The sequence below is a fragment of the Manacus candei genome, unplaced genomic scaffold (assembly GCF_025592945.1).
Source record: "Manacus candei isolate 608988 ecotype Guabito, Panama unplaced genomic scaffold, ASM2559294v1 h1tg000086l, whole genome shotgun sequence".
Lineage (NCBI taxonomy): Eukaryota > Metazoa > Chordata > Aves > Passeriformes > Pipridae > Manacus > Manacus candei.
The window spans coordinates 3,754,811-3,777,168 of NW_026138134.1; the positions used below are offsets into that span (position 1 = coordinate 3,754,811).

A 22,358-nucleotide genomic window follows, 5' to 3' on the forward strand; every position below is an offset into this window, starting at 1 on the left:
AGGGAAGGGTGGAAAGGTCCTGCTAAGAGCAGTTTTGGCCAGGCCAACTGTTAGTTTGCATCAGCCAGTGGCTTTTGTGTGAGTAACAATGATTTTTGTACACAAAGGCAGCTTCTAAACCTTGCCAAACTTCAGCTCTCCCTGGTGGTCTTCGGGGTATCGGCACCGGGGCTCCGAGGAAAGCAAACAATGAGGGACAGGAATCAGCAGAGAACATTTCAAAATTCCTGGAAGGATTTTAGGTGTTTAAGGCCCTCGAGCTTTCAGTGGGAGTGCCTGTGCAGCTCTTGAGTGTTTCTCAGACTGCTGCCTTGCTCTCTTAGACTGAGCCACTCCACCAGAGGAGTTTCCCCTCTGCATTGTCAGGGTCTCTCTCCAAAAGCTTCCCACCCTGAAAGCCAGCAGAGGAATATCCACCTATTTGTCACGATGCTGAAGATCATTTCTTTCTCCACATCTCCCTTCAGCTACCTTTCCTGCTTTCTGTTCATGCTTGTTATGATGTTTTACTCTGCCTGAGACAGTCCAAACCTTTAGCTGCATCTCGTGTCACTGAGGCACCAGTTCCCATCATCTTTAACCTGCTGCGTGATCGATGCCCAGCCAGGTCAGTGGGCATCCATCATCCATCCTCCCTGAGCTTTCCACGAGCTTCTGATGGGCTTTGGCACAGCAGAGCTGCACGAGGGGCCACGGCAGACCCCTGCAGCTGATTATTTTGGCACTAATTAAGGTGTGTGTCCTCCTCCTGTATGAGACAGGGCTTTGGAGCAGTGGGATTTGTGAACACCAGAGCCTGACTGAGAGGCTTTGCAACAGCCAGAACACCCAGACCCAAAATATCCTCTGTGATGAAGGTGTTTGGTTCACTTTCTTCCTCCTGTGCCACGCCAGGCACTCCCTGCTTGTTTCCTTCTCCCTCCAGGGACCTGTTGGTGAGTTGGGTATCCAGCAGAATATGAGTGTTGTTGGTACCTGCTCTGGTGGAATGAACAACAGAAGGGACATGGGAGGCAGATTTTTCAAAACAAAATAACACATGAAGGAGGGAAAATGACTGGATTAATTGGGAACACGTTGGTGCTCAGAGCAAGAAGGGAACAAGCAAGCTGGTGGTACAGAGTCTCACAGCTGAACTCCTGTCTTCCCCTTTCATGATTTATTACCTCACATTTTACATTACCACGCTTAAAACCCTTCAGATGTCATCAGCATGTGTTATGTGCCAGGCCTGGCACTTTCCATTTCCAAGCACTGACCAGATCTCTGGAGGTTGCTCTGCTTCCTCCCTTTTCCTGACCACCAAATTCATTTGCAAAATAAAGACTTTCACTCCTGCATTATCAGAGTTCTTTTACCATCTAAATAAGCACAAGGCACAAGGAAATGGCTCATGCTGTCACTGCTTTTGTGCCATTATGTTAATCCTCCTCTTTAATTGCTACTTCTAACAATTATATTTTCCTGTATTTACACCACAACTCCTAAATAAACTTAGTCCTGCTGGAGCAGAGTTAGTAGCCAGGAAAAGGTTTTATCTGGGGAAGCCAGCCCTCAGAGATGATTTCTCAGCAGGCAACGTGTTTCTAGCTGGGTGACTTATGAGCTGTGCTATTTCTTATTACCTTCTGTTTGTTTTTCCAGGCTGCAGACTCTTGGCTGTGGAGCTGATATCCAGCAACACCCAGCCCGTGGTGCAGGAATTCCAGAGTGAGTGGCTGTGCTGCCTGTGGGGATTTGCACCAGGCCAAAGAATTGGGGAAAATTCTTATTGGCATTTGGTTTCTTGTGGGAGGCAGGACCACGAGAGCCTGGGATTCAGAGAAGTGCCTAAGAACATGTCTTTGTTTCACCCTGTTTAAAATGGTTTATCGAGGCCCCCTGCGAGCCACTGGCATTGCCAAGTGTCTGCCTAAGTGCTTTGTTGAACTGGATCCCAAAAGAAGGAAAAGCAGTTGCCTTGCAATTAATACACTGAAGAGGGAGTCGGGAGATTTATATTTTATCTTGGTCCTCTTAAACCTGCACTGGGATTCTGGGAAGCCACCTCTCGTGCCCTGTTCTGTACAGATGAGATGCCGGTGCCAGCTTCAAAGGGGAGGGTGTTTTCTGGATTTATCCCCAGGAGTCATGGTCTCAGTGCATCACCAGACACTGCCCAGGGAGATTGTGCCTCCCTGGCTCACACTGCAGCTCAGAGCAGCAGCAGGACAGTGCTGTGGGCTCACCCTGTCATCAGGGCTTGTTTGCCATAAGTCACAGCCTGCAGGGAACAGTGTGTTCATTCCTCTCCATAGTTGATAGCTGCTTGACTATTATTTTTGCTGGCCAAAATCCATCTTCCCCAATAGCTCCTGGAACCCAGCAGTGTTTCTGTTTGTCAGATGAAAGGGAAGGCTCTGCTTTGTGGGCAGCATCTCCTAATAACACACCGAGCGAGGCTGCCTAAAGCAGAGCAAAAATACAGCTGCTTCCTATTAATCTGTATTCCCATTATTTCTCCTGCTAGGTGTTGAGCTGTCCTGCATCATTAAATCCACTGTGACGCCAGATCCCAGGATCGAGTGGAAGAAAATCCGAGACGGAGAAACCTCTTACGTGTTTTTTGACAATAAAATGCAGGGTATGAAGGTTCTTTGCTCTTAGATTTCCAAAACAACCTCAGAAGCAGCACAATGGAGAACAAACAAGGCTGTGAAAGGCAGGAGCTCTGGCTGTCTTGCTGCTTTCTTCTGGAACAGAGTCCAGCAGTCAAAGTGCAGGATGGAGAGGGAGCAGGATGTTCTTTCCTCCCTGCCTTCATTATTGACAGGTCACAGTAGGGAGCCACAGAGAGCTGGAGAAGGTAAAAGATACTTCTTGGGTAGGAAAGCAAATGCTGCAGCTTCCCTGGTGCAGAGCCTGCTGGGCCCTGTGTGGTCACTGGGTGTGTGAGCTCTCAGGAGCAGGCACTGACCCCTCCTGTCTTTCCGTGTGACATCCGAGGGCTCCACCTGCCCTTCAGAAGAGATGTGTGTGTGGAGCTGTCAGTGCCCACTGCTGAGGCAGCACAGGGCTCTGCAGCATCCCAGGAGCACGAGATTAGAAGCAAACTCCTTGGCTTGGTAGGAAAACTCCAATGCCAGTAGGGCCTGACTCCATCTGGAGTTACTCCAGCACTTTAGATGGGACCAACAGCCACATCCAAATGAATCTTCCAAAGGAGACAAGGCCCGAGGCTGTCTTGGAAGTTGCATTTTGCCACTCTTTGTGAGATTTGGAATGGTGCTTTCCAGTCCATCCTCTTCCACGGTTGGCAGCATTGCTTTCCTTTGTGGCCTTTCAGGCATCAAGTTCCTTTTAGGTTGTTCCCTTGACTCCAGAGTCAAAGTTCAGCCTCCTAATTTATATGCCCAAAACCAGCCTGTGTGACTTCCCTTGGTTTCTTTCCTCTCTCTTTGCTCTGTCTCAGGAGACTTTGCGACCCGGGCAGAGATCCTGAGCCGGACATCCCTGGTGATCAAGAACACCACCCGGATGGACACGGCCACGTACCGCTGCGAGGTGGCAGCGCCCTCCGACACCAAAAGCATCGACGAGATCAACATCCAGCTCACGGTCCAAGGTACCACACCCAACCCAGACACCTCTGCAAGAGGGACCAGAAGGGGCCGTGGGTCTCTCCAGCGTCCAAACTGCAAATAACAGAAAGTTTTGACGCTTTCTTAGCACGGTTATGGAAAGTAGGTCAGAAATGACTTAGTGCTGCTCAGCCCGGTGCCATTCACCTGCTTTGTGTCGCCCCACAGTGAAACCCATGACTCCCAGATGCACTGTGCCTAAAGCTGTACCTGTTGGCAAGTCAGCCTCTCTTCACTGCCACGAGAATGAAGGTTTCCCAAAGTCCACTTACAGCTGGTACCGCAACAGCGAACCTTTGTCACCCGACACGAAAGTCAAACCCCACAACTCCTCCTACACCCTGAACCCCGCCACAGGCACTCTGGTAAGGCCCTGACAGATGTCATCAAGGCTTGTTTTGCTGGATAGGTTATTTTTAAGGTCGATTATAAAAGAAAAAGAGGCGTTCGAGGAAGGAATAATTTGAAGGTGGCGAGGTGGTCTAGGATCTGGGTGAGGTGGGAAAGGGAAGACTGATGGAAGGACATCCTGGTCCACTGATTTTGATCACTGCTGATGCCACTTACCTGTTTAGAAAGAGGGAAGATGTCTCACCATGAAGCTCAGGAGAGATGCATTTTTAGATATGTTTTTATGCCCTCACAGTGCCTTGTTTCTCATGTCCTGCTCTTTTCCCTTTATCCTTTTCTCCTCGGCAGGTTTTCCACGCAGTGCACAAAGGTGACACAGGACGTTACTTCTGCATAGCAACAAATGATGCTGGCTTTGCCAAGTGTGAGGAGCAGGAGATGGAAGTCTGTGAGTGGCTCTACAGACAGTTTTCATCAGTGCTGGTTGATACATCACCATAAATAAATTGCCATCACCACAAGGAATGAAGGGGGGGGGCACCACAGAGCATTAAGTCTTTCCTGCTTTCTCATAGCCCCAAACACAGGAGGAAGAAAAATAATATAAAAATTCAGGGAAACATTCAAACACTGTTGAGGTCATGAACAGATTTAGTCTTGAAACCAAGGATTCACCATGAATTATTGGGGTTTGCTTAAAACATTTGAGAGGTGTCGTTTTAGTGTATGTAAAGCTAGAATGTCACTGCTGCCCTAAAGAAATACTGGATGGTGGCTTCTCTCTTTGCCAGATGACCTCAACATCGGTGGGATAATCGGGGGAGTCCTGGTGGTCCTGGCAGTTTTGGTGCTCATCACCTTTGGGATCTGCTGTGCCTACAGGAGGGGATACTTTGCCAACGGCAAAGAGAGCGGGGAAAGGTAAGATGGGATCCCAGGTGTTCTTGGACAGGTCCCTGCACCCACAGCCACCATGGAGGAGGCTGAAGGGCACCAAAAATTGGAATTTTAACACCTGACTTGGATATATATCTTCCCAATCCCCTACCAAAGCCTACAGGCCAACCCCAGTCCTTGAGGCATCTCATTCCCTGCTGTAAACCCTGCACCATCCAGGTTTATCTTACAGAATCATCACAGAATGGTCTGGGTTGGAAAGGACCTTAAAAATCATCTAGTTCCAACACCCTGTCATGGACAGGGACACCTTCCACTACACCAGGTTGCTCAGAGCTCCAGCCAACCTGCCCTTGAACACTTCCATGGATGGACAGTATTCACTTAAGGGAGAATTCTGGTGTGGCTGCTCTTGTGCTTGCTGCCAACACCAGCCAGAGGATGAAAGCTGTGCTCTAATATCCTCATAATTTGCATGGGAAGGGGGGGGACCAGCACAATTAAAAGCCTACAGATGTTTTTCTAATAGATCATGTGCTGCTGGCATAACGAGGTCTTCAGTTTGATGATCAGAGCTCGCTGCACAATTAGTTGGAAGCATCAGGACATGCATAGGGAATGTATGCAGCAGAGTAGGCTCTGCACAGGAAATCTCACTACTTGTGAGAACCTAAATTTGGGGTGAAAAACAACCACTTTACAGCACACATTAAAATGTTAAAAACAACAGCAATAGCATCAGAGACAAGCCTCGATGTCCTTACGGAGTCTGTGGAAGAGATAATATATGTAAACCCAAGATTCTCACCAGATAGATTTGTTCTGTGCTAAATGTTGCTTTTCAGCACAAGCCCTGTCTTTCTTTTTTTTTTTTCCTCTCTGGTTTGGTTTGTTTTTCAGAGAAAGCTCCAAATACCCTATTTAAATGCAGCTGAGGGTTGGCATCCACTGGACCTGACAGTCGTATATAAATCCTGCATTCCTGTGGGATTGCAAACAAGTGGTGCTTCCTTATAACTAAGAAAAATGCTGAAGGCATCTGGCAGTGAAGGATTGAAATGAACTTTATAATTGCCACAGGAAACAGTGCAGGAGGCACAGAAAGGTAGTGACAGGGACCAGAGCAGGAGAGCCCAGAAAAGAACCAGTTAATCTCTTTGCAGAGTCCTGTGGAAACAGGCAGCAATCTTTTTACCCTGTGCTGAAGGGGAAATAGAAAAAATCCCAGTCATGGCAAATGATGGAATAAACACAGACCCCTCCTTTGAGAAACAAACTGGGTTTCTCTCTGCTTGCTTTTCATTCAGCTGCTCCTCCTCATTTCCATCTTTCTCAGCACCTCCCCTCCAAAATCCTGCAGTCTTCCTGTCGCAGAAATGAGATTTTTTTTTCCCCCCCTTTATTTCAGCTACAAGACTCCAGCAAAACCTGATGGCGTTAACTATATCCGGACAGATGATGAGGTAACAAATGATTTGCATTTAACATCTCTCTGTTAAAAGGAGAGGAGGAGGGTGGGCAGAGGGACAACTCGCTTTTTTGGGGCCCACAGACTTTCTCAGAGTGGGCTCCACTCCGAAACAAGGCTGGAGAACACAGGGAAAACAGAAGGGTGAAGGCTGAGTCATTTCCTTGGAAATGATGAACAGTTTAAGTTGCTTGAAGTGACTGATGCCAGGAGCTATCAGAGGCAGCTCTGCTCTGAGTTATCTCGTGGCCTGACCCCCTGGGGATGAGTTTAATTGGATTAAGTGGGCAGGACATGATGCTTTTTTACGAGAGAACTTGTATTTTGGGATTTGAGCAGATCACTAAAGCTTAAGACCAGAAATAGCCTCTCCCATTAGCAGAGATACTGATGAGGGAATGGGAAAGTCCCCTGCCATGCCTTGCTGTGTGAGGACAGGAGGAGGAGGAGGCAGCAACTCACCAGTGCAACTGGTGCCTCCCTCTCCTTCCCAGCTGGAAGATGGGGCTCCCTAAAAGCACTCTTTTTTATAAACACTTCGGGTCTACATTTCTGGGGGCAGCAGGAATGACAAGAAAATGCCTGGAAAGCTCCTAAATCCTTCCTCCACCCCAAACTGTTTCGTTGCAGGGCGACTTCAGACACAAGTCTTCGTTCGTCATATAGGACACCAAAAGAATACTGCAAAACCAGCAAAAGTGTGAAAATACCTCCTCCAGGAACTCAAAAGCGAGAGCAAAAGATCAATTAAGTGCGCTTGGAAGAGTTTGGAACACACAAGAACTCGATAGCTAGCTATCTGTATATCTTTTTTTTCTTTGCCAAAGTTTAAAGTAACTCCTCACTGCCCAACTCGCGTCTCCCCTGCCTCTGGAGATACCAACAGGATCACCTAAACCTGTCCTTGGACTAAGGAAGCATTCTAATACTTCCCAAGAGACTGGGCTGTGGAAGTTTGTGGCATTGCCTTTCTATTTGTGCTGCAGGGACACGGCCACAATGTGCAAACCACCCGGGGGGACAGCATTAGGTAAACGTGCAGTAGACATTGCTAGTACATGTTACTAGTAGACAAAAAAAGGTGCTGATACAGCAGTAGATGGACTTCAAAGAGCGAGATTTATCCATGCAAGGGGGGGTTTTTCCTCCCAGCAGCTCATTGCCCAGGCCTGGCTGGTGAATTTTACACATTTGTGTGTAAAAGATTGTCCTGTGCTCGACTCTGACTGCTCAGGAGCAGGGGGGGTGTCTCTGAACAGCCAACAGCGAACACCACTAATGTTCTCAGCCCCTGTGTAAACTTAATTCTTGTTATTTAACATGATGACCCACCAGGCCAGGATTGCTTCTGTTCCCTGCTTTGTAGAGAGCTCATTGCACGCAGGTAACCCCTCCATCTAATCTGCACAAAGCAGACTTGCCTCCTGAGTCTTTCCGTGCTGAAAGAGGCTTAGAGGGGAGGCACAGAACGAGTGCTGAGACATCCCTTTCAGGAAAATTAAAGCCAAATACTTTTTCCTAGGCTGAGATTGCCATAAAAGGTACTGAGATATCTTCCAGCTTTTTTTACCTTCTCCGTTTCTTTTGTAGAACCCCACGTTCTAAATTTTTTGCAAAGATCTATTTTGATTACTTCAGAAAAAGGTAACATTTCTATTTAAAGTGTAAATACGTGATGCCAGCAGTGTTTAAGTAACGGAGCTATTTTTTTACTGTTGAAGCTACAGAGAGGAGCTCAACTGTTGCTATAATATGGCACTGTCAGAGCATATCAGTATTAGTGCAAACTGTATTAAAAAGCTGCAGGTGGAACAGCATCTCTTTCCTCTTAAACCAGCTTCAGCCATTTCCTTGTCACAAGAGGTCTTACCAGACACAGAACAGAGTCACTCAGGGATAGTTTTTGTAAATTTAACGGCAGGAGCTATCAACTTTTCTTTTTTTATATAGAAAACTTCTCTTGCCAGTGACCAACACTTTGTTTTTGTTGTTGCAAGAAATATCCAGGGATGGCTATTTTGGATTCAGTTCCAACGAGGTGACAGAGTGACTTCAATGTTTGCTGCCCCTCTGCAAGTTCCCTAAAGCACTAAAACAGTGTGACAGCTACAGCAACCCAACAGGTTTAAAGCTCACACGGCCAAGGCCACTGTTTCTGGGGTTGGGAAGGCAAAAGCATGACACAAAAGCACTTTCTCGGTGTCAGTTGAAACTTTTCTCTAGGTGGTAAAAGAAAAAAAATAAAAAAATTAATTTGGTTCTTTTGGCTTGAGAGAGAATAGCTGGAAACACATGAAAACACCCACCTTGATGGTGTTGAACAGCAATGGGTGATACAAGATGTGGATGCAACACTAGAACTGTGCTGTGGTTTAAGAAGTTTTTTAATGTAGCATAATTTAGTGTTCTTGTATTTCCAATATAAATTGAGTTGTCTTAACTTTTCCTGTATACAGTATTTTGGATACTTGACGATTTGGACTGTCAGTGTTATTTTTTAGTGTTCTGCATTACTCTGCTTTGTTTCCTAAAGGCCCTCGCTGGACATGCCATTGCTGCATTTGTTTTGCCTAAACAAAGCATTTCCACTCGTCCTTCTGCTGAGGAAAGTAAAAATAAGGATGGGGCAGCAATAACCAGATGCTCTCTGTGTAATTCAGGCATTACCACTGCTCTTTTGCAACTATACTCTGGTAACCTTCTTAAGACAAGCTCTTCAGCCAAGCCAGCCAGTCCTGATTGCTGCCTCTAATCATCCTGACATTCCTTTGCACCCTCTGGATATCCACTGCTCCTTCTCTGTGCTGCTGCAAGGATACCTGTAATAAGGGAGAGAGAGGAAAGGGATGAATCAGGGTAGCTCTGGGCACTATGGGAGCACAATCCACAGTCTCACCAGGCAGCCTTCCTGTGAAAAACCAGCAAAGCCAAGAATCAAAACTTCCATTATTTTCAGTTCTAAAATGCACAGTGGCATCTCTAACGAGAGAAGGGGAGGTGGTCCCCCTCCCCATGCAGCTCGTGGGAGCTGATGGATGGAATTCATTGTATTGTTGTGAATAATATTCAGGTTTGTACTAATGTATTACGTTTAACTTTGCCAAGAATGTTTTACATAAATACCAAGCTATAAAGCATTCTTGTAGGGGTTTTTGTTTGGGTTTGGGCGTGGTTTTTAAACAGCCAGATTATGGGAGGTTTCTGTTTTCAATTCAGTGAAATAAGGGGAAGTCTCTTCTGTCAGAGCATGCACTTATTTGTATTGGGATGAAGGTGACAAAGTCCAAGGTATGTTGCTGTTAATCAGGTTTTTCTTGGACATTTGTGTATTACTGGTTCTTCCCTAGAGAAGACTCATTAATGCACACAGGGCACATCTCAAACACTGCTTGAGGACAGAACAAAAACAACAGAAGCACAAAGTAGGAAATAAACTATCCCAGTTTACCATTCAGAGTGGTTAAATGATAATTTAAGGCAGGAGAAAAGGCATGGAATGAATAGATGTGGCCATAATTGACCATCAGCTAAGCCAGGGCCACCCTCTGTTCCCAGGTTTTGACTTTGATTTTGGGAATAAAGTTTAACCTCACTGGAAGGTTTCTCTGATCTCCAAAACAGAGTAGGGAAGGTGAGGGCAAATGATGGGATTCCAGGGCAGGAGGGAAATGCCCCTGTTTCCACTCGTGCAGCAAAGCCTGAGTAAGACAAACCAGCATGAACAAAACAGATCCCAGTCTCAACTTCCAATGAAATCCAGGGCTTGAGCTCTGCAATAGAAGGTAACCACAGAAAAACTTCAGTGTGGCATCAGGGAGACTCGGGAATGGTCAGATTCCAGCATTTCCAGAGCACAGTTATAAGTTACCTGCACAGGACACACAGCTCTGACTTACCCACCGTGATTTGATTGCAGATAAATCAGTCTCTATTTAAAAGCTGCTGGGTCCAACATTATTAATTGAACTGAGGGCCCAAGATACCAATGATGTGGTAGAAGAGACTTAAGAGGCTGTAGAATTCTATAGGAAAAAAAAAATCATTTCTCTGTCAGCTCAACAAGAGGGGAGACGGCGTGGGCGGAATTAATTCTGTAACCATTTATTTTCATCAAATGCTAATAGTTGGAAATAACATAGTTCAGGAATGGAAATATTCCATATAAAAAGAACATTAAGGCTGTTCATACACACAGGAGTTTGCACAACAAATAAGAGGTGATGTAGCGTGCAATTACCAGATTTAGGGGTGTGGCAGTGACAAGCTGTTTTACCTTTTCATCAAATTAAAGTAACTATTATATAACCAAGAGGGACCGTGAGGGATGGGGTGAATAAGCCCAGCCACTCACTGCCCAGCAAGCTGTGATAAGTGCATTTTATTGCAGCAACACTGTGCCCTCACTTTTTCAAATGGACAAATTATACATCCTGAGAGTGAAGAGCAAAACCCCCCCTTTATGCTGCAGCTTTCCAGCCCTCCAGTGAGCTGTGTCAGGAGCAGCAGCTTACAATCCATACATGTGCTAATGCAGGCTTTGTCTGCCCATATTCCGGGCAGTTCTGTGGAAAAGCCAGCTAAGAATAGATAGATAAGGAAGGACATGTGTTCCCAGTTTATAATTGCAGAGGGGAAGGCTTCAGGGTGATGTTGTGCCCAGGCCCAGTGAAAGGCTCAGTTCTCTGCTTTCCGGGGGGTTCTGCGCTGGGAGCGGCGCAGAGGGACGTGCTGGCTGCTCCTTCTCCTGGCTGGGGATTCCACTTTCCACTCCCGAGGCCGGCACGGGCTGGAAGAAGGAAGCAGAACCACCGTTTATTTCCAAGCCTTTATTTCCAGCCTTCCTCCCTGCAATTTCTGTGCCGAACTTACAGTTTCTCCAGCGATGTCAAACAGATAATGTCAGTCGGCTTCTCATCCTCATCCTCTTTGCTCTCTGCAAAGAACACACACATTTTCATATCTTAAAAAATGCCACAGATTTGATCATTTGGTGTTTCTTTTTTTTTCCCCCCCCCCCACTTCCCCCAAGTTGGAATCCCAGAGATGACTTGCCTGGAGCTGAATCGGGTGTGTGCGTCAGGCTGATGCAACTGACCCCAGCCCCAAAAGTCAAGTCATTAATGGTCTCTGGAAAAATAAGAAAAAAAGGCAAGAACATATTAACAGTCAGCTTGTGACACAGCCAGAGGGCAAGGCATGCTGCTGTGGAAACCTTAAGTGTCACCGAGTAAGTAAATCCAGTTAATTGCAAACACACATACAAACACACACATACAGATATATATCTATTTTATACCTACATATTATATATCTATTTTATACCTATATATCTGTTTTATACCTATATATCTATTTTATACCTATATATCTGTTTTATACCTATATATCTGTTTTATACCTATATATCTGTTTTATACCTATATATTATATATCTATTTCATACCCATATATATATATATAGATATCTATATATATCTATTTTCAGCCCATCAGACCTCAGTGTCTCCCATCCAGCCTCTCTGTTGAGTCTGATGGGCCACTGATGCACATCAGCTTCACACTCCAGCTTTCCTGGGAGGAGGAAATTCCTTAAATATGGGATGGTGTGCCTCCCTGTCCTGCCCTGGAGGGAGAGTCACACCTCCCACTGAAGCTTTGCCATCTTTCAGACCCACACCAGTTGCTCTGCCTGGTCAAGGCAGAATTTGGGGCCCCTGGAAACAGCCAAAGGACCTGAGCATGTTCCATGAGGAGCTGCCTGCAGCCAGACAAGAGGAATCATTTGACAAGGGAGCTGGGTAGAATTTAGCTTGCCTGAATAGGCCCTAGTTGTCAGCTGTCTCTTTCCTGTCATTTATCTCAGGAGGGATGTCACAATATTCAGATTTTACTTAACTCAACGCTCTGTTTTATGCTCATGTTTCCCAGAACCTTTCAGAAGGAATTAAGGTAGGAAGTGCTTCATAGGGCAGGAGTTGAAAACTCAGCTAAAAGGACTTCTCTTTACAGCTTTAACTGGGTTTGCTCTTTAACTCCTGCCCTGTCCTGGCAGGGAATCACTGAAGCTTAGAGTGGAAATCCAGCTTGATCCATCTGCCTTAGCTCTTCTCTGCATCTCTCTGGAATGGTCTGTGTCAGTGTCCTGGCTTTGTGCAGTGTGTGCCTGAACAATTTACCTTGGTAATGAGACAGTTATGGGGGGCAAAGAAAGGGGAGGCAAAGAAAGGGGGGGGCAAAGAAGTATCAATCAGGGCTTCCCATGCAGTATGGGAAGGTGGTATCTTCAAAACACATGTTTATGTACAATCCCCACTCACCCAGACCCACTTAAGCCATTCTCAAAGTAACAGGCAGGAGCTGAGTCCCAAAGACAGAAGGGAAAAGAGAGACAGCCAGAACAGCTGAGTAAGGCAAAGAGGAGGGACAGCTGCTCCCAACTTCTCGAGCACAAAAGTGTTTACAAAGAACTGCATGTCCAATGCTTTTAGAATGATCTACCAGAGTAATGAACATGTTTTATTCTGATTGTCTCCCAGCCTTCGAGACCCAGCGCCACCATACAGATGGCTCAACACACGCCAACTGAAGTGATGATCCCGCTCTGTACAGTTTGTCTCCCTGCTGAAGGACACATGCTGCCTCCAAGCAAAGCAGGAATTCAGCCCTAGTACCACTGCAGATTAACATTTTTCCTCTTTTTTTTCACCATATGGTGCTTAAGAGAAACAGCCACGCAGGCTTTCAGAGATGTGGTGCTTGAAGAATTCTGCTCTCTAAAAATCACATCCCCAAAGTTTTTTGGGTTTTTTTTTTTTTGCACAGAGATCATTGCTTGTTGCTCAGGCAAAGAGAAACATCGGGGCAGACAACTCTGAGCACAGAGGGAAGAGCAGGATCAGATTTTCCAGTGGATGCACACCACTGGTTCACTCCTGCCCACTCACGGCTGTCAGGTACTCCCAGCCTGCCTTATTGGCTCCATGTCTGCTCTGCTGTGTGTGTGCAGGGCAGGGGGGTGCAGACACAGGCAGCTCTGTCTGGGAATGCCAGACCCTCCCCACAGCAACCCCCAAAGCCCAGTGAGAGCTGGCCTGTCACACACCCAGCTCATGTGGAGCTCTCCCCAGAGCACGTGAGGGTGTTCATCACAGGACTCACACTATGGCAGAGATGCCCTAAAACTGACAGCAAGGAAGGGAATCTCCTGCTGGAACTCAGCTCCATTTGTGTTTTCCTATAACTGCCTCTTGTGCTTGCAGGGCTGTCAGAAAGCATTCCAACAAAACCTGCCTTTGGATGGTCAGGTGCTGTGAGAAGGCAGTTCAGCTGGACATAAGCACAGCAGACAGTCCCACTTTGTCCATCAGATTCCTCTCCATGTATTTGTACTTTCATTTCACAGCAGTAAGCAAACCAAATCATTCCTTCTCCAGTGCTCAGCTCAGTCCTCTCTCAGTGTGGAACACACACACTTAATTACTGTGCAGGTTGTTAATCCCTTTGGGCAGATCCTTCTGTGTTCTGCACTTGTCTCAGCCCACTGCCTGCTCCAGAAGCAGGTTGTAGCTCACCTCAGAACCTGTTTGGACAACAGGAGCCCCTGAAAAGAGCCAGACCTTGAGGATTTCCCTCTGCAGCAGGTTCTGTAATTCAGCCTAAAAATACTCAGCTCTGCTTCCAGAGCCAAGGAGAGCAATTGTGCAGTCTTGTACACTTTGGGCAGTGCTGGTAAGGAACCACAACAACATTCCTCCTCAGCACCCCAGACTTGATGAAGGAAGAAAGGGCAGTGGCTCTGTTACTTCAGCATCCCAAAATAAATTCTCTCCTGCCCTGACCCAATGCTCTGATACCCTGTGACATGCACATGGAGACCATTGGACTGTCCTTTCCCATGGACACCATTCAGCTGAAACCATCAGTTTCAGAATGGTTCTTCTTTACTACAACCTCTTAGATAAACCAATAACCTACAGCTGTTGATGGATGGTTTTCTCAGCCCTTTAGGGGAGCTCTGCACTGACAGCTCTCTCAGAGGAGGAGTGCTCAGCCCAGTTTGGGAAGGGCTCCCTGGGTGGTACTCACGCTCTGGGGTGCTGATGGCACGTCCTGCCATGGCCTCGTTGTCTCCAGAGGACTGTTGGTTCAGGTTTTGAAAGGACACTGAAACCAAGAAGGAAATAATTTAGAACAGAAACGCTTTCAAGACTCGAGGGCCCAACCAGATCTGTGTAAACCCAGATCCAGTGCAGTTTGCAGCAATGTTCCTACCCTGCTTGCTGCCTGCTGTGCTTGAGGCAGCTGATAAACTCCTCCCCACACTCCTGCTGTGCTGCTTGCTCCTGTCTTCTATGGCCTTCCTGGCAGAGTTCAGGATGGCCACTGTGCTCAGGGATGCTGCCCTAAGGACAAAAAACCAGGACAAAAAACCAGGGATTTCCTTCTGCAAGCTCACATGAGATGCCTGTAATGGAGAGACCTGTGGCCTCCTGATCCCTCATCATCTTAAACAACAAATGTGAAGAAGATGATGCTGCAACACTGGTGCTGCAGTGGGTTTCTGTGGCCATGTTTTGGCACTTGGGGGGGGGGGGCTACAGGGTGGCTTCTGTTAGAAGCTGCTAGAAGCTCCAGGATGGGCTTCCCTGCTGCTGGCCAAGCCAACCAGGAGTTCCTGAAGGACTGACAGCAGCAGAAACAACAACAGACTGTAACCCCCATTCCCACCTCCCTCCACCTGGAAGGAAGGAGGGGTGGGGGGAAGGTGTTTTTAAGATTATTTTACTTTTCACTCTTTTGCTCTGATCCTGTTAGTGATAAATTTAATTAATATCCCCACTTTGAGCCTGTTTTGCCTGTGATGGTGATCAGTCAGTGACCTCTCCCAGCTCTCAACTCACGAATCCTTTGCTGGTTTTTTCCCTCTCCTCTGTCCAGTTGCTAAGGGGAGGCAGAGAGTGGCTTCAGTGGGTACCTGGCATCCAGCCAGGGCCAAACCCACTGCAACTGGTGACCCTCAAACCACTCAGGATTGCATCAGCAAAGCAACAGCCCTGCAGAGCATCATAACAGGTCAAGAAAAACCCATACCTGCGACCCAGTAACTGCTCCCTCAGAGCACCAGCACGAGGCGTAGCCAGCTCAGAAGGCACAGAGGAAGGGATTGATCCAGGTGGTGAGGACTGTCTCCGACTTGCAGGAGGCTGAGCATTATTATTCTGGCCACCAAGAGATGCAGCTCTCTCCAAAGATGGAGATGGCTATGCAAAACAGGAGAAGAGGTCATATATCAATGGATACAAGAGTAGAAAACCCTACAAGACACTTTGACCTACATGCTGTGTGATGAAGAACTGCCCTTTGTGTGATGGATGTAAAGGGGTGCAAGGGAGGAAGAATTTATTGGCCAAAAGTTTAACAAGAAGTGAAAAGAAAGTTTTGCTGGGACACACACGTCCTAGTTTAGGGGTCTATATATAGGTGCTCTTCTAAAGTCTGCAGAGAAATGTACTTCCAGGCTAGAAGTCACCTCATCTTAAGGTAGGTATCTAAAATAGTTCAGGACAATTGACTCAAGCACATACTTGTTTCTTTACAATGACATTAAAAGAGGACCTGCATGATGAGGACAGGTATGAATTTCCACTGTGTAGACACCTAAAGTCAAAGTGAACTCTTTGGCCAGCCTATCACTGTGGGAACAGAAAGTAATTAAGCACAGCCAGTGCCAAATTAGACTTAAGTTCTCCCTTTAAACTGAATTCTTTCTACATTAATCATTTGCTGCTCCTCTTTGCCTAACAAGTGTTGTTTGTTGATCTTTGAGCGTATCAGTGACTCTGAAACCAAAGCTTCTGCCAGGAAATGTGAAGAGATACAGCAGAATGGCTATGGAATGCTCTCATAAGTGATGGGAGAGGGTCCACAGACCGAGTTTGGGTGTTATGAGCACACTAATTTTAGCAGAGGAGACCATACACGTACAGAGTTAACGGCACCAACAACCTCTGCCTGCGCTGCCGGGACCTGCTCGTGGTCTGACTCCTTCTCCCTGGCCAGCTGCTCCTCATATTTCTTCATATCATACTCCAGCTCGGCTGCCAGCTGCTTGTCCACAGCAAAGAACTCTTTGATTTCGTTTCGGTAATCTTGCATCATTTCCTGGAGCAAACGAGGAATGTTTAAGCCCTTTCAGAAATCCCTCCTGATTCACATCCCCATTCAGATCACAGCTGCTTAAGCGCAAAAAGGAAATACCAGTTGGTGGAGCAGAGGTGTTTTTAACAGACTAAGAGTTTTCAACTCCAATTTGTGCTTCAGAACATGAAAAAGCTTTTCCAGCGTTCGGGCTTTCTACCCACGTTCCACAGAGGAGGCTCACACGTAACACACCAAGATCCTTATCTAAAATCCCTCCACCTCCTACATTATTTAACGCACTGGCAGTGGCACAACATCATCTGTCTGCTAAATTCCCCTCTAAGAAGGCTGTTCTGTCACTGGTTGCACATCCAACACATTAACTCCAGAGAGGATTAAAACCCCCAAGCCAGCAGGAAAACAACTCCCCTTACCCGTAGGTAGTTCATCAGGTCCTTAAGAGCTGGGATCCTCTTCTGCTCCATCAAAGACTTCAGTGATGTGATTACTGGGATGATGTTTTCTATGAAATTCTTCTTTTGAACCTTTTTTTTTTTCCAACAAGGCATGAACAGTTACAAGATGCAATAAAGGAGAAGCCACTCTGGTTAGATGAATGGCCTAAGTGAGAGGAGTTATCCCTCCAGAGCAAGGGAATTACTGTAATTAAGGCTGCTCTTACTGATGCACAGAGGCTTTTAACCTAAGTGGAGTCTTTTCAGATACATCACTAAGTCACTCAATTCTCACACTGAAGGCAAATTGCCCAAAAGGTGCACCAAAAAACGTTGTTGCACTCAAATGCTTTACCAACAAGAGAGCTGGGGAGCCAATTTAGCTTAGCACAGCTTCACTGGCTTCTGGGGAGATGCATTTCTCACCACTCCAGCTCGAGGACAAGCATCCTTCACAAGTTTTCCCTCCATGCTTTGGAGCTCCCACAGGTGCCCATCCCTCCTGCCACACCACCAAGAGCCCTTTACCTGTGAGATGAGCTTTTTCTGTGCCACCTGTACGACAGCATTGGCCACTGCCATCTCATCTTCATCAGGGTCAAGGTCTTCCTCAGGTTTTGATCTCATAGTTGAGAGCTTGATTTCCTTGCAGCTGAGGACTGCAAATGTATCTGAGAGCAGCTCGCTGGCTTCCATGTCCAGTGGAAGGACCTCATCCACAAAGCAAGCTGGAACACCCAGGGAAGAAATAAGCAGTGAAATAAGAAGTGTTTTCCCAGAAACAGCAGTGAGGAGGAAGACAGGAGGATAACACACCTGGATTACGAGCCTGAGGGTTGTTTTTTTTTAACAGACACCAGTTCTTTGTTTGTCTGATTTTTAAAGACATGCCTTACCTAGGATGCTGTGGCTGATCTTGGTTGTAATGCTGAACCTCTGCTCATCTGTGAAATGCTCCAGCAGGAACGTGTAGATTCGCATCCTTTTTTCTCTGTTATCTTTCCCCTTCAGAGAGAAGAGATTCTTCGCCCTGTGGCAGAGCAAGACATTTTACAAGGGCCCAAGTCACATTATGCCAACTCACAGGAATAATAAGGCTTTAAATCAGCGAGGAATATTTGCATGACACTTTTAAGACCCATAAACCTGTTAGGACACCACACAGTCCCACAAATTACATGCAGAATTCCTCCCAGAAGTGTCACGGGGGAAGGCAGGACACAATTTAACACTGTTTCCCCCAGCTGCTTTCAGCCTTTTGCACATGTAATTATGAAGTGACACAAATGCTTTGCTGCCACTGAGAGCTGCATGGCCAGACAGCCCATAACTCAGCAAAAACTAGACAGAAATGTGCTCAAACTGACCGTGCATCCTGGGGGAACCTGTTGTACTTCCCGTGTTTCTCATAGCTGTTGAAGTGGAAGATGCACTCAATGAAGTGTTGGGAGAACATCACTGGGTTCCTCTTCAGTAGGAGATGCACCAGACAGAACTCTGCAAACCTGGAAAGGAGGAAAAGAAAGATCTTATCATCGGGGTAGTTTCTAAAAGCCACCAGTGAAACACAGTACAGGGTTCTCAAGGCAGGGGGATGGTTTTCCTCTGCCAAGTCTCCCTCAATACCACATTTAATTCTTGCCCAGCTCCACCTGGGCTGGAACAAGGATATCAAGTTCACTGACTTTCAGTCTTTTTTCATCCAGAAACAGACAGACATTTCCAGCATCCACAATCCTATTTTTATGGCCATTAAAGTAAACAGAGTCAGAAATTAATTTGAATTTAAATCCAGGCACAACACTTCAATTTTTTAAATAATTTAAGTTCCACTGTGGCTGAGACACAGCAATTAGCAACAAGTTAATCACCAAAGGTGCTGCAAGAGCTGGAAGTCAACCCCAAACCTGAAGAATGTGGTTTTGTCTGGATGCAGTCACTGAATGCAGATGCAAAGGAAAAGGCTCCCAAAGAAGCAGCACCATGTTCCTGTAGGAACATGATGCTGCAATGTCACCATCTACTGGAAAGACATTTTTAGATATTAAAAACTCACTGAAGAGAAAAGAAAATATGACTGTGCACTAGTAAGTGACAGTAGGTTGATGGTCCTGGAAAAATCCATCTTCAGACTGATTGTTCCTGGCAGAAACAAGCAGCAAGGTGTCCAGGCCTCCTCTGCATCCTGCATCCCTCATCCCTGCACCATCTCCCATCCTTGGAGAAATCTGCCTCACTCATTTCTCAGGTAACAGGGCAGCTGGAGACTTTGAAACCTACAGAAACTTCATGAACATTCACTCAAAGCCAGGGTGCACAATTCCTCTGACACGTCAAAGTGTTCCAAAATGTGGCAGAAGGCTGTATTAGAAAGGTGTATCATATAAGAAAATAAAGAAAATATTTAATTCTAGTCCTAAAAGAAACTCAGCACTCGAGACAGAGCCTGTCAGAAAACCATGAGAAAGATTTCAGAAAGGCTTGTTTCAAAAAGTCCCTTTTTTTCTGGAGTCTAAATAGAGCATGTTTTGAGGACAGCCAAGGACACACAGCCTGCTACTTTGGGACCTTCAAATGACCTGGACAGAGGTTCACCCCTCCTTCCCTACCACTGCAGATCCTAAAGCCTGAACGACTGAGGAAGTGAGGAGATTAATGGGATAATCTGCTCTCTCACTGGCATTTTTCTTCACATGTGGAGCAAGCAAGGCTGAGACTGGTTTTGAGCACATCTCTGCCCTTCTCCTCCATTATTTCCCAGGTGAGGGTTTTACCTGGCGAGGTCTGGGTTTGGATCCACCAGGACGCTGACGAAACGGAAGAAGAGACAGTCCTTCCACTTCACAAACTCCTCCTGCCAGAAATCAGCAGAAAACAAACTATCAGTCAGGAAAACTTCATGTGAACCTTCAGACTGCAGTCAGGACAGCACCTGATAGAGCATACAATGTCCATCAGGCAAAGGAAGCAGCTGTGAAACCTCATCCTGAGATACAGAAAATAAACCCCAAAACAATGGTGTTTGGGAGGATGTTTTAAGCAGCATAAATGCTGCAGCAGCATCAGGTTAACCACTGCAAAAAGTAGAAAAATGAAAAATCTGTTCTCCCACCCAAAGGCAGACACTGTTTTCAGAGTGACACACACTCCAAACCTGCCTTGAGTGACCTCATGTGAACATTGGGAGGGTGAACATCCCGAGCCTCTCAACATTCACATCTCCAGAACAACAAGCAGAGACAGCAGGAGAAAAAAAAAGGTGCTGTGGTGCTTGTAGTCATTCATAGAGCAGTGAAGCTGAAGGGAGTTCAAAGAAACCACGGCGAGAAAAGAGGTAACCACTGACTAAAAATAATCTCATTATCCAACTTTAGGTGTCATTGATGTGATTTCTGCCTAGTAAAAAAAAAAAGTAACAAAATATATAGTTTAAAGTATTCTTAATTAAGTGTAGATTCATGAAGGTATGAGCAATACAGGCACTGGCCAGCACAGCTCAGACCCTCTCCTTACCTGCAGGAGGTTGGTGAGCAGGATCAGGGTCTGCTTACGGATGAAGGGATTTGGGTCCTTCAGGCACAAGGAAATGTTGGGGATGTATCTGTCCACCATGGATGTGTAACGGATGCACAGGTCACACATGACAATGACAACGTTATTCCGGACAGCCACGTCCTGGGACACCTCCAGCTCCCGAGCCAGAGCTGCAATGCACTTCTTTGCCAGATCCTCGTGCTGTAAACACAGCTTACCTGTGAAACACGACAAGGCTGTGAATATATTCTCCTTCCCAACCACCCCAGCCCAGCTCACTGCCTCCTTCAAGTCCAACACGAGCCAAGAAAGGAATCAGGAAGTAAACAGGGGAATAAACAAGAAACTCATGCTGAAACTTGATGAGCAATCTGCACGATCTCTCAAAGAGATGGTACTTCAAGTTCTTCCAAACTCCCCTTAGACCTATGGAGTGGGTCTCTATGCCAAATTCCCTCCTTCACAGCAAACTATTTCTGTGTACAGGGTATTATTCAAAGCAGCTAAAAAGAACAGCCCCAGCTGTCATAGGCATAGCAGGGAGACACCCACCTCTGAGAGCATCATTGAACCAACTTAAAATAAAATAGCCTGCGTTCTAACATCACTTCTCCCTGTTTCTAAGCTCTGTACAAAGGTATTAAACTTTCCAAAGCAGTTAAGGAAAGAATAATGCTATCTATCTCCAACAGAAGAGACTTGTTCCTAACCACAGTGGTATTAAAAACCAGAACTTGCACTTCCCCATAATCCTGGGGATACAGATTGACTAGGCTTCTCTTCACTCGTGCTGGGGAGAACAAGTAACTATGTACAGTCATTCTGCTCTAAACTACATCAAAAGCACCAAGTTTTCTTCATCCTCTGTTGAGCATCTTACATGCAAGATGATCCTTCAGCCAGACAGCAGCCAACTCCAAGCACAAGGACAGCACAGCGCTGAAGGACACTGCTAATTATTGATCACTATTAATGCATTAACCACCTGGAGAAGCAGTCACAGAGCTGGCAGGGTTTTTATGGCTTGCCCAACTTGTTACCATGGATATTTGCATTGCTAAAAGCTGCGAGCTGAGGTAATGCAAACAGAGCACTGTGGTTATCTGTCACAACTGACACAGAATTATTCAGCAAAAGACCTCTGGGATCATCCAGTCCAACCTGTGACCACCTTGTCCCCCAGCCCAGAGCACTGAGTGCCATGTCCAGTCGTTCCTTGGACACCTCCAGGGATGGGGACTCCAACACCTCCCTGGGCAGCCCCTTCCAGTGTTTAACAACCATTTCTGTGAAGAAATTCTTCCTGATGTCCAACCTGAACGTCCCCTGGTACAACTTGAAGCCACTTCCTCTCATGTTACCTGGGAGCAGAGCCCGAGCACCACCCGGCTCCCAACTCCTTTCAGGGAGTTGGAGAGTGAGAAGGTCCCTCCTGAGCCTCCTCTTCTCCAGGATTTTGGGCAGAACTTCACCAGAAAGAGGCACATTCCTAGTGCAGGGTGGCACTTACCCAGAGTGATGAAGGCATGAGCCCTGACCAGGGGGGGCATGGCCGAGCCTCTGAACTGCGACAGCGGCTGAGAGCCCGGGATTTCCTCACTGTCCAGGGAATTAGACACTGGGAGAGAACAGGTCAGGAATGAAAACATGGTAAAGTGCCTGTAAATATAAAGCTGAGGGCAGCAAGGGGAGTGCCTCACATTGGTCCTCGTTGACAGAAGCCAGAATGGACTGAACCAGAAGGAAGATGCGTTTGCCCACTCTGGCTGGGCACAGCTGGGCAGCCTCCCCCAGGAGGAAGAGGTGTCTCACCTGCAGAGATAAAGCACCACTGAAGTCAAAAGGCAATGGCTGAGCTGCAAATTAAGTCAGCAGGAGCCTGTACTTCTCCAA

General features: G+C 46.5%; 2 protein-coding genes across 4 annotated transcripts in view; one reads left to right on the forward strand and one right to left on the reverse strand.

Moving 5' to 3' along the window:
• The window catches only part of JAM3 (junctional adhesion molecule 3), a 30,588-nt gene extending 22,021 nt beyond the window's left edge, over positions 1-8,567 (forward strand). Inside the window, exons 2-9 of the mRNA XM_051812317.1 lie at positions 1,645-1,710; positions 2,510-2,623; positions 3,452-3,604; positions 3,789-3,985; positions 4,320-4,419; positions 4,763-4,892; positions 6,277-6,331; positions 6,967-8,567. Coding sequence (XP_051668277.1) covers positions 1,645-1,710; positions 2,510-2,623; positions 3,452-3,604; positions 3,789-3,985; positions 4,320-4,419; positions 4,763-4,892; positions 6,277-6,331; positions 6,967-7,002 — 851 coding nt within the window. The 3' untranslated portion in view covers positions 7,003-8,567. The remainder of the gene's footprint in view (positions 1-1,644; positions 1,711-2,509; positions 2,624-3,451; positions 3,605-3,788; positions 3,986-4,319; positions 4,420-4,762; positions 4,893-6,276; positions 6,332-6,966) is intronic.
• A 1,854-nt stretch (positions 8,568-10,421) lies between these two features.
• NCAPD3 (non-SMC condensin II complex subunit D3) overlaps positions 10,422-22,358 on the reverse strand; it is a 29,241-nt gene continuing 17,304 nt past the window's right edge. For all 3 annotated transcript variants that reach the window (XM_051812314.1, XM_051812316.1, XM_051812315.1), the window contains exons 21-35: positions 22,166-22,277; positions 21,976-22,083; positions 20,445-20,683; positions 19,706-19,785; positions 18,299-18,436; positions 17,828-17,961; positions 17,460-17,659; positions 16,911-17,021; positions 16,321-16,497; positions 15,427-15,596; positions 14,608-14,738; positions 14,422-14,499; positions 11,389-11,463; positions 11,206-11,269; positions 10,422-11,122 (exon numbers count right to left, since the gene is read on the reverse strand). In XM_051812314.1, coding sequence (XP_051668274.1) covers positions 11,011-11,122; positions 11,206-11,269; positions 11,389-11,463; positions 14,422-14,499; positions 14,608-14,738; positions 15,427-15,596; positions 16,321-16,497; positions 16,911-17,021; positions 17,460-17,659; positions 17,828-17,961; positions 18,299-18,436; positions 19,706-19,785; positions 20,445-20,683; positions 21,976-22,083; positions 22,166-22,277 — 1,929 coding nt within the window. In that variant the 3' untranslated portion in view covers positions 10,422-11,010. The remainder of the gene's footprint in view (positions 11,123-11,205; positions 11,270-11,388; positions 11,464-14,421; positions 14,500-14,607; positions 14,739-15,426; positions 15,597-16,320; positions 16,498-16,910; positions 17,022-17,459; positions 17,660-17,827; positions 17,962-18,298; positions 18,437-19,705; positions 19,786-20,444; positions 20,684-21,975; positions 22,084-22,165; positions 22,278-22,358) is intronic.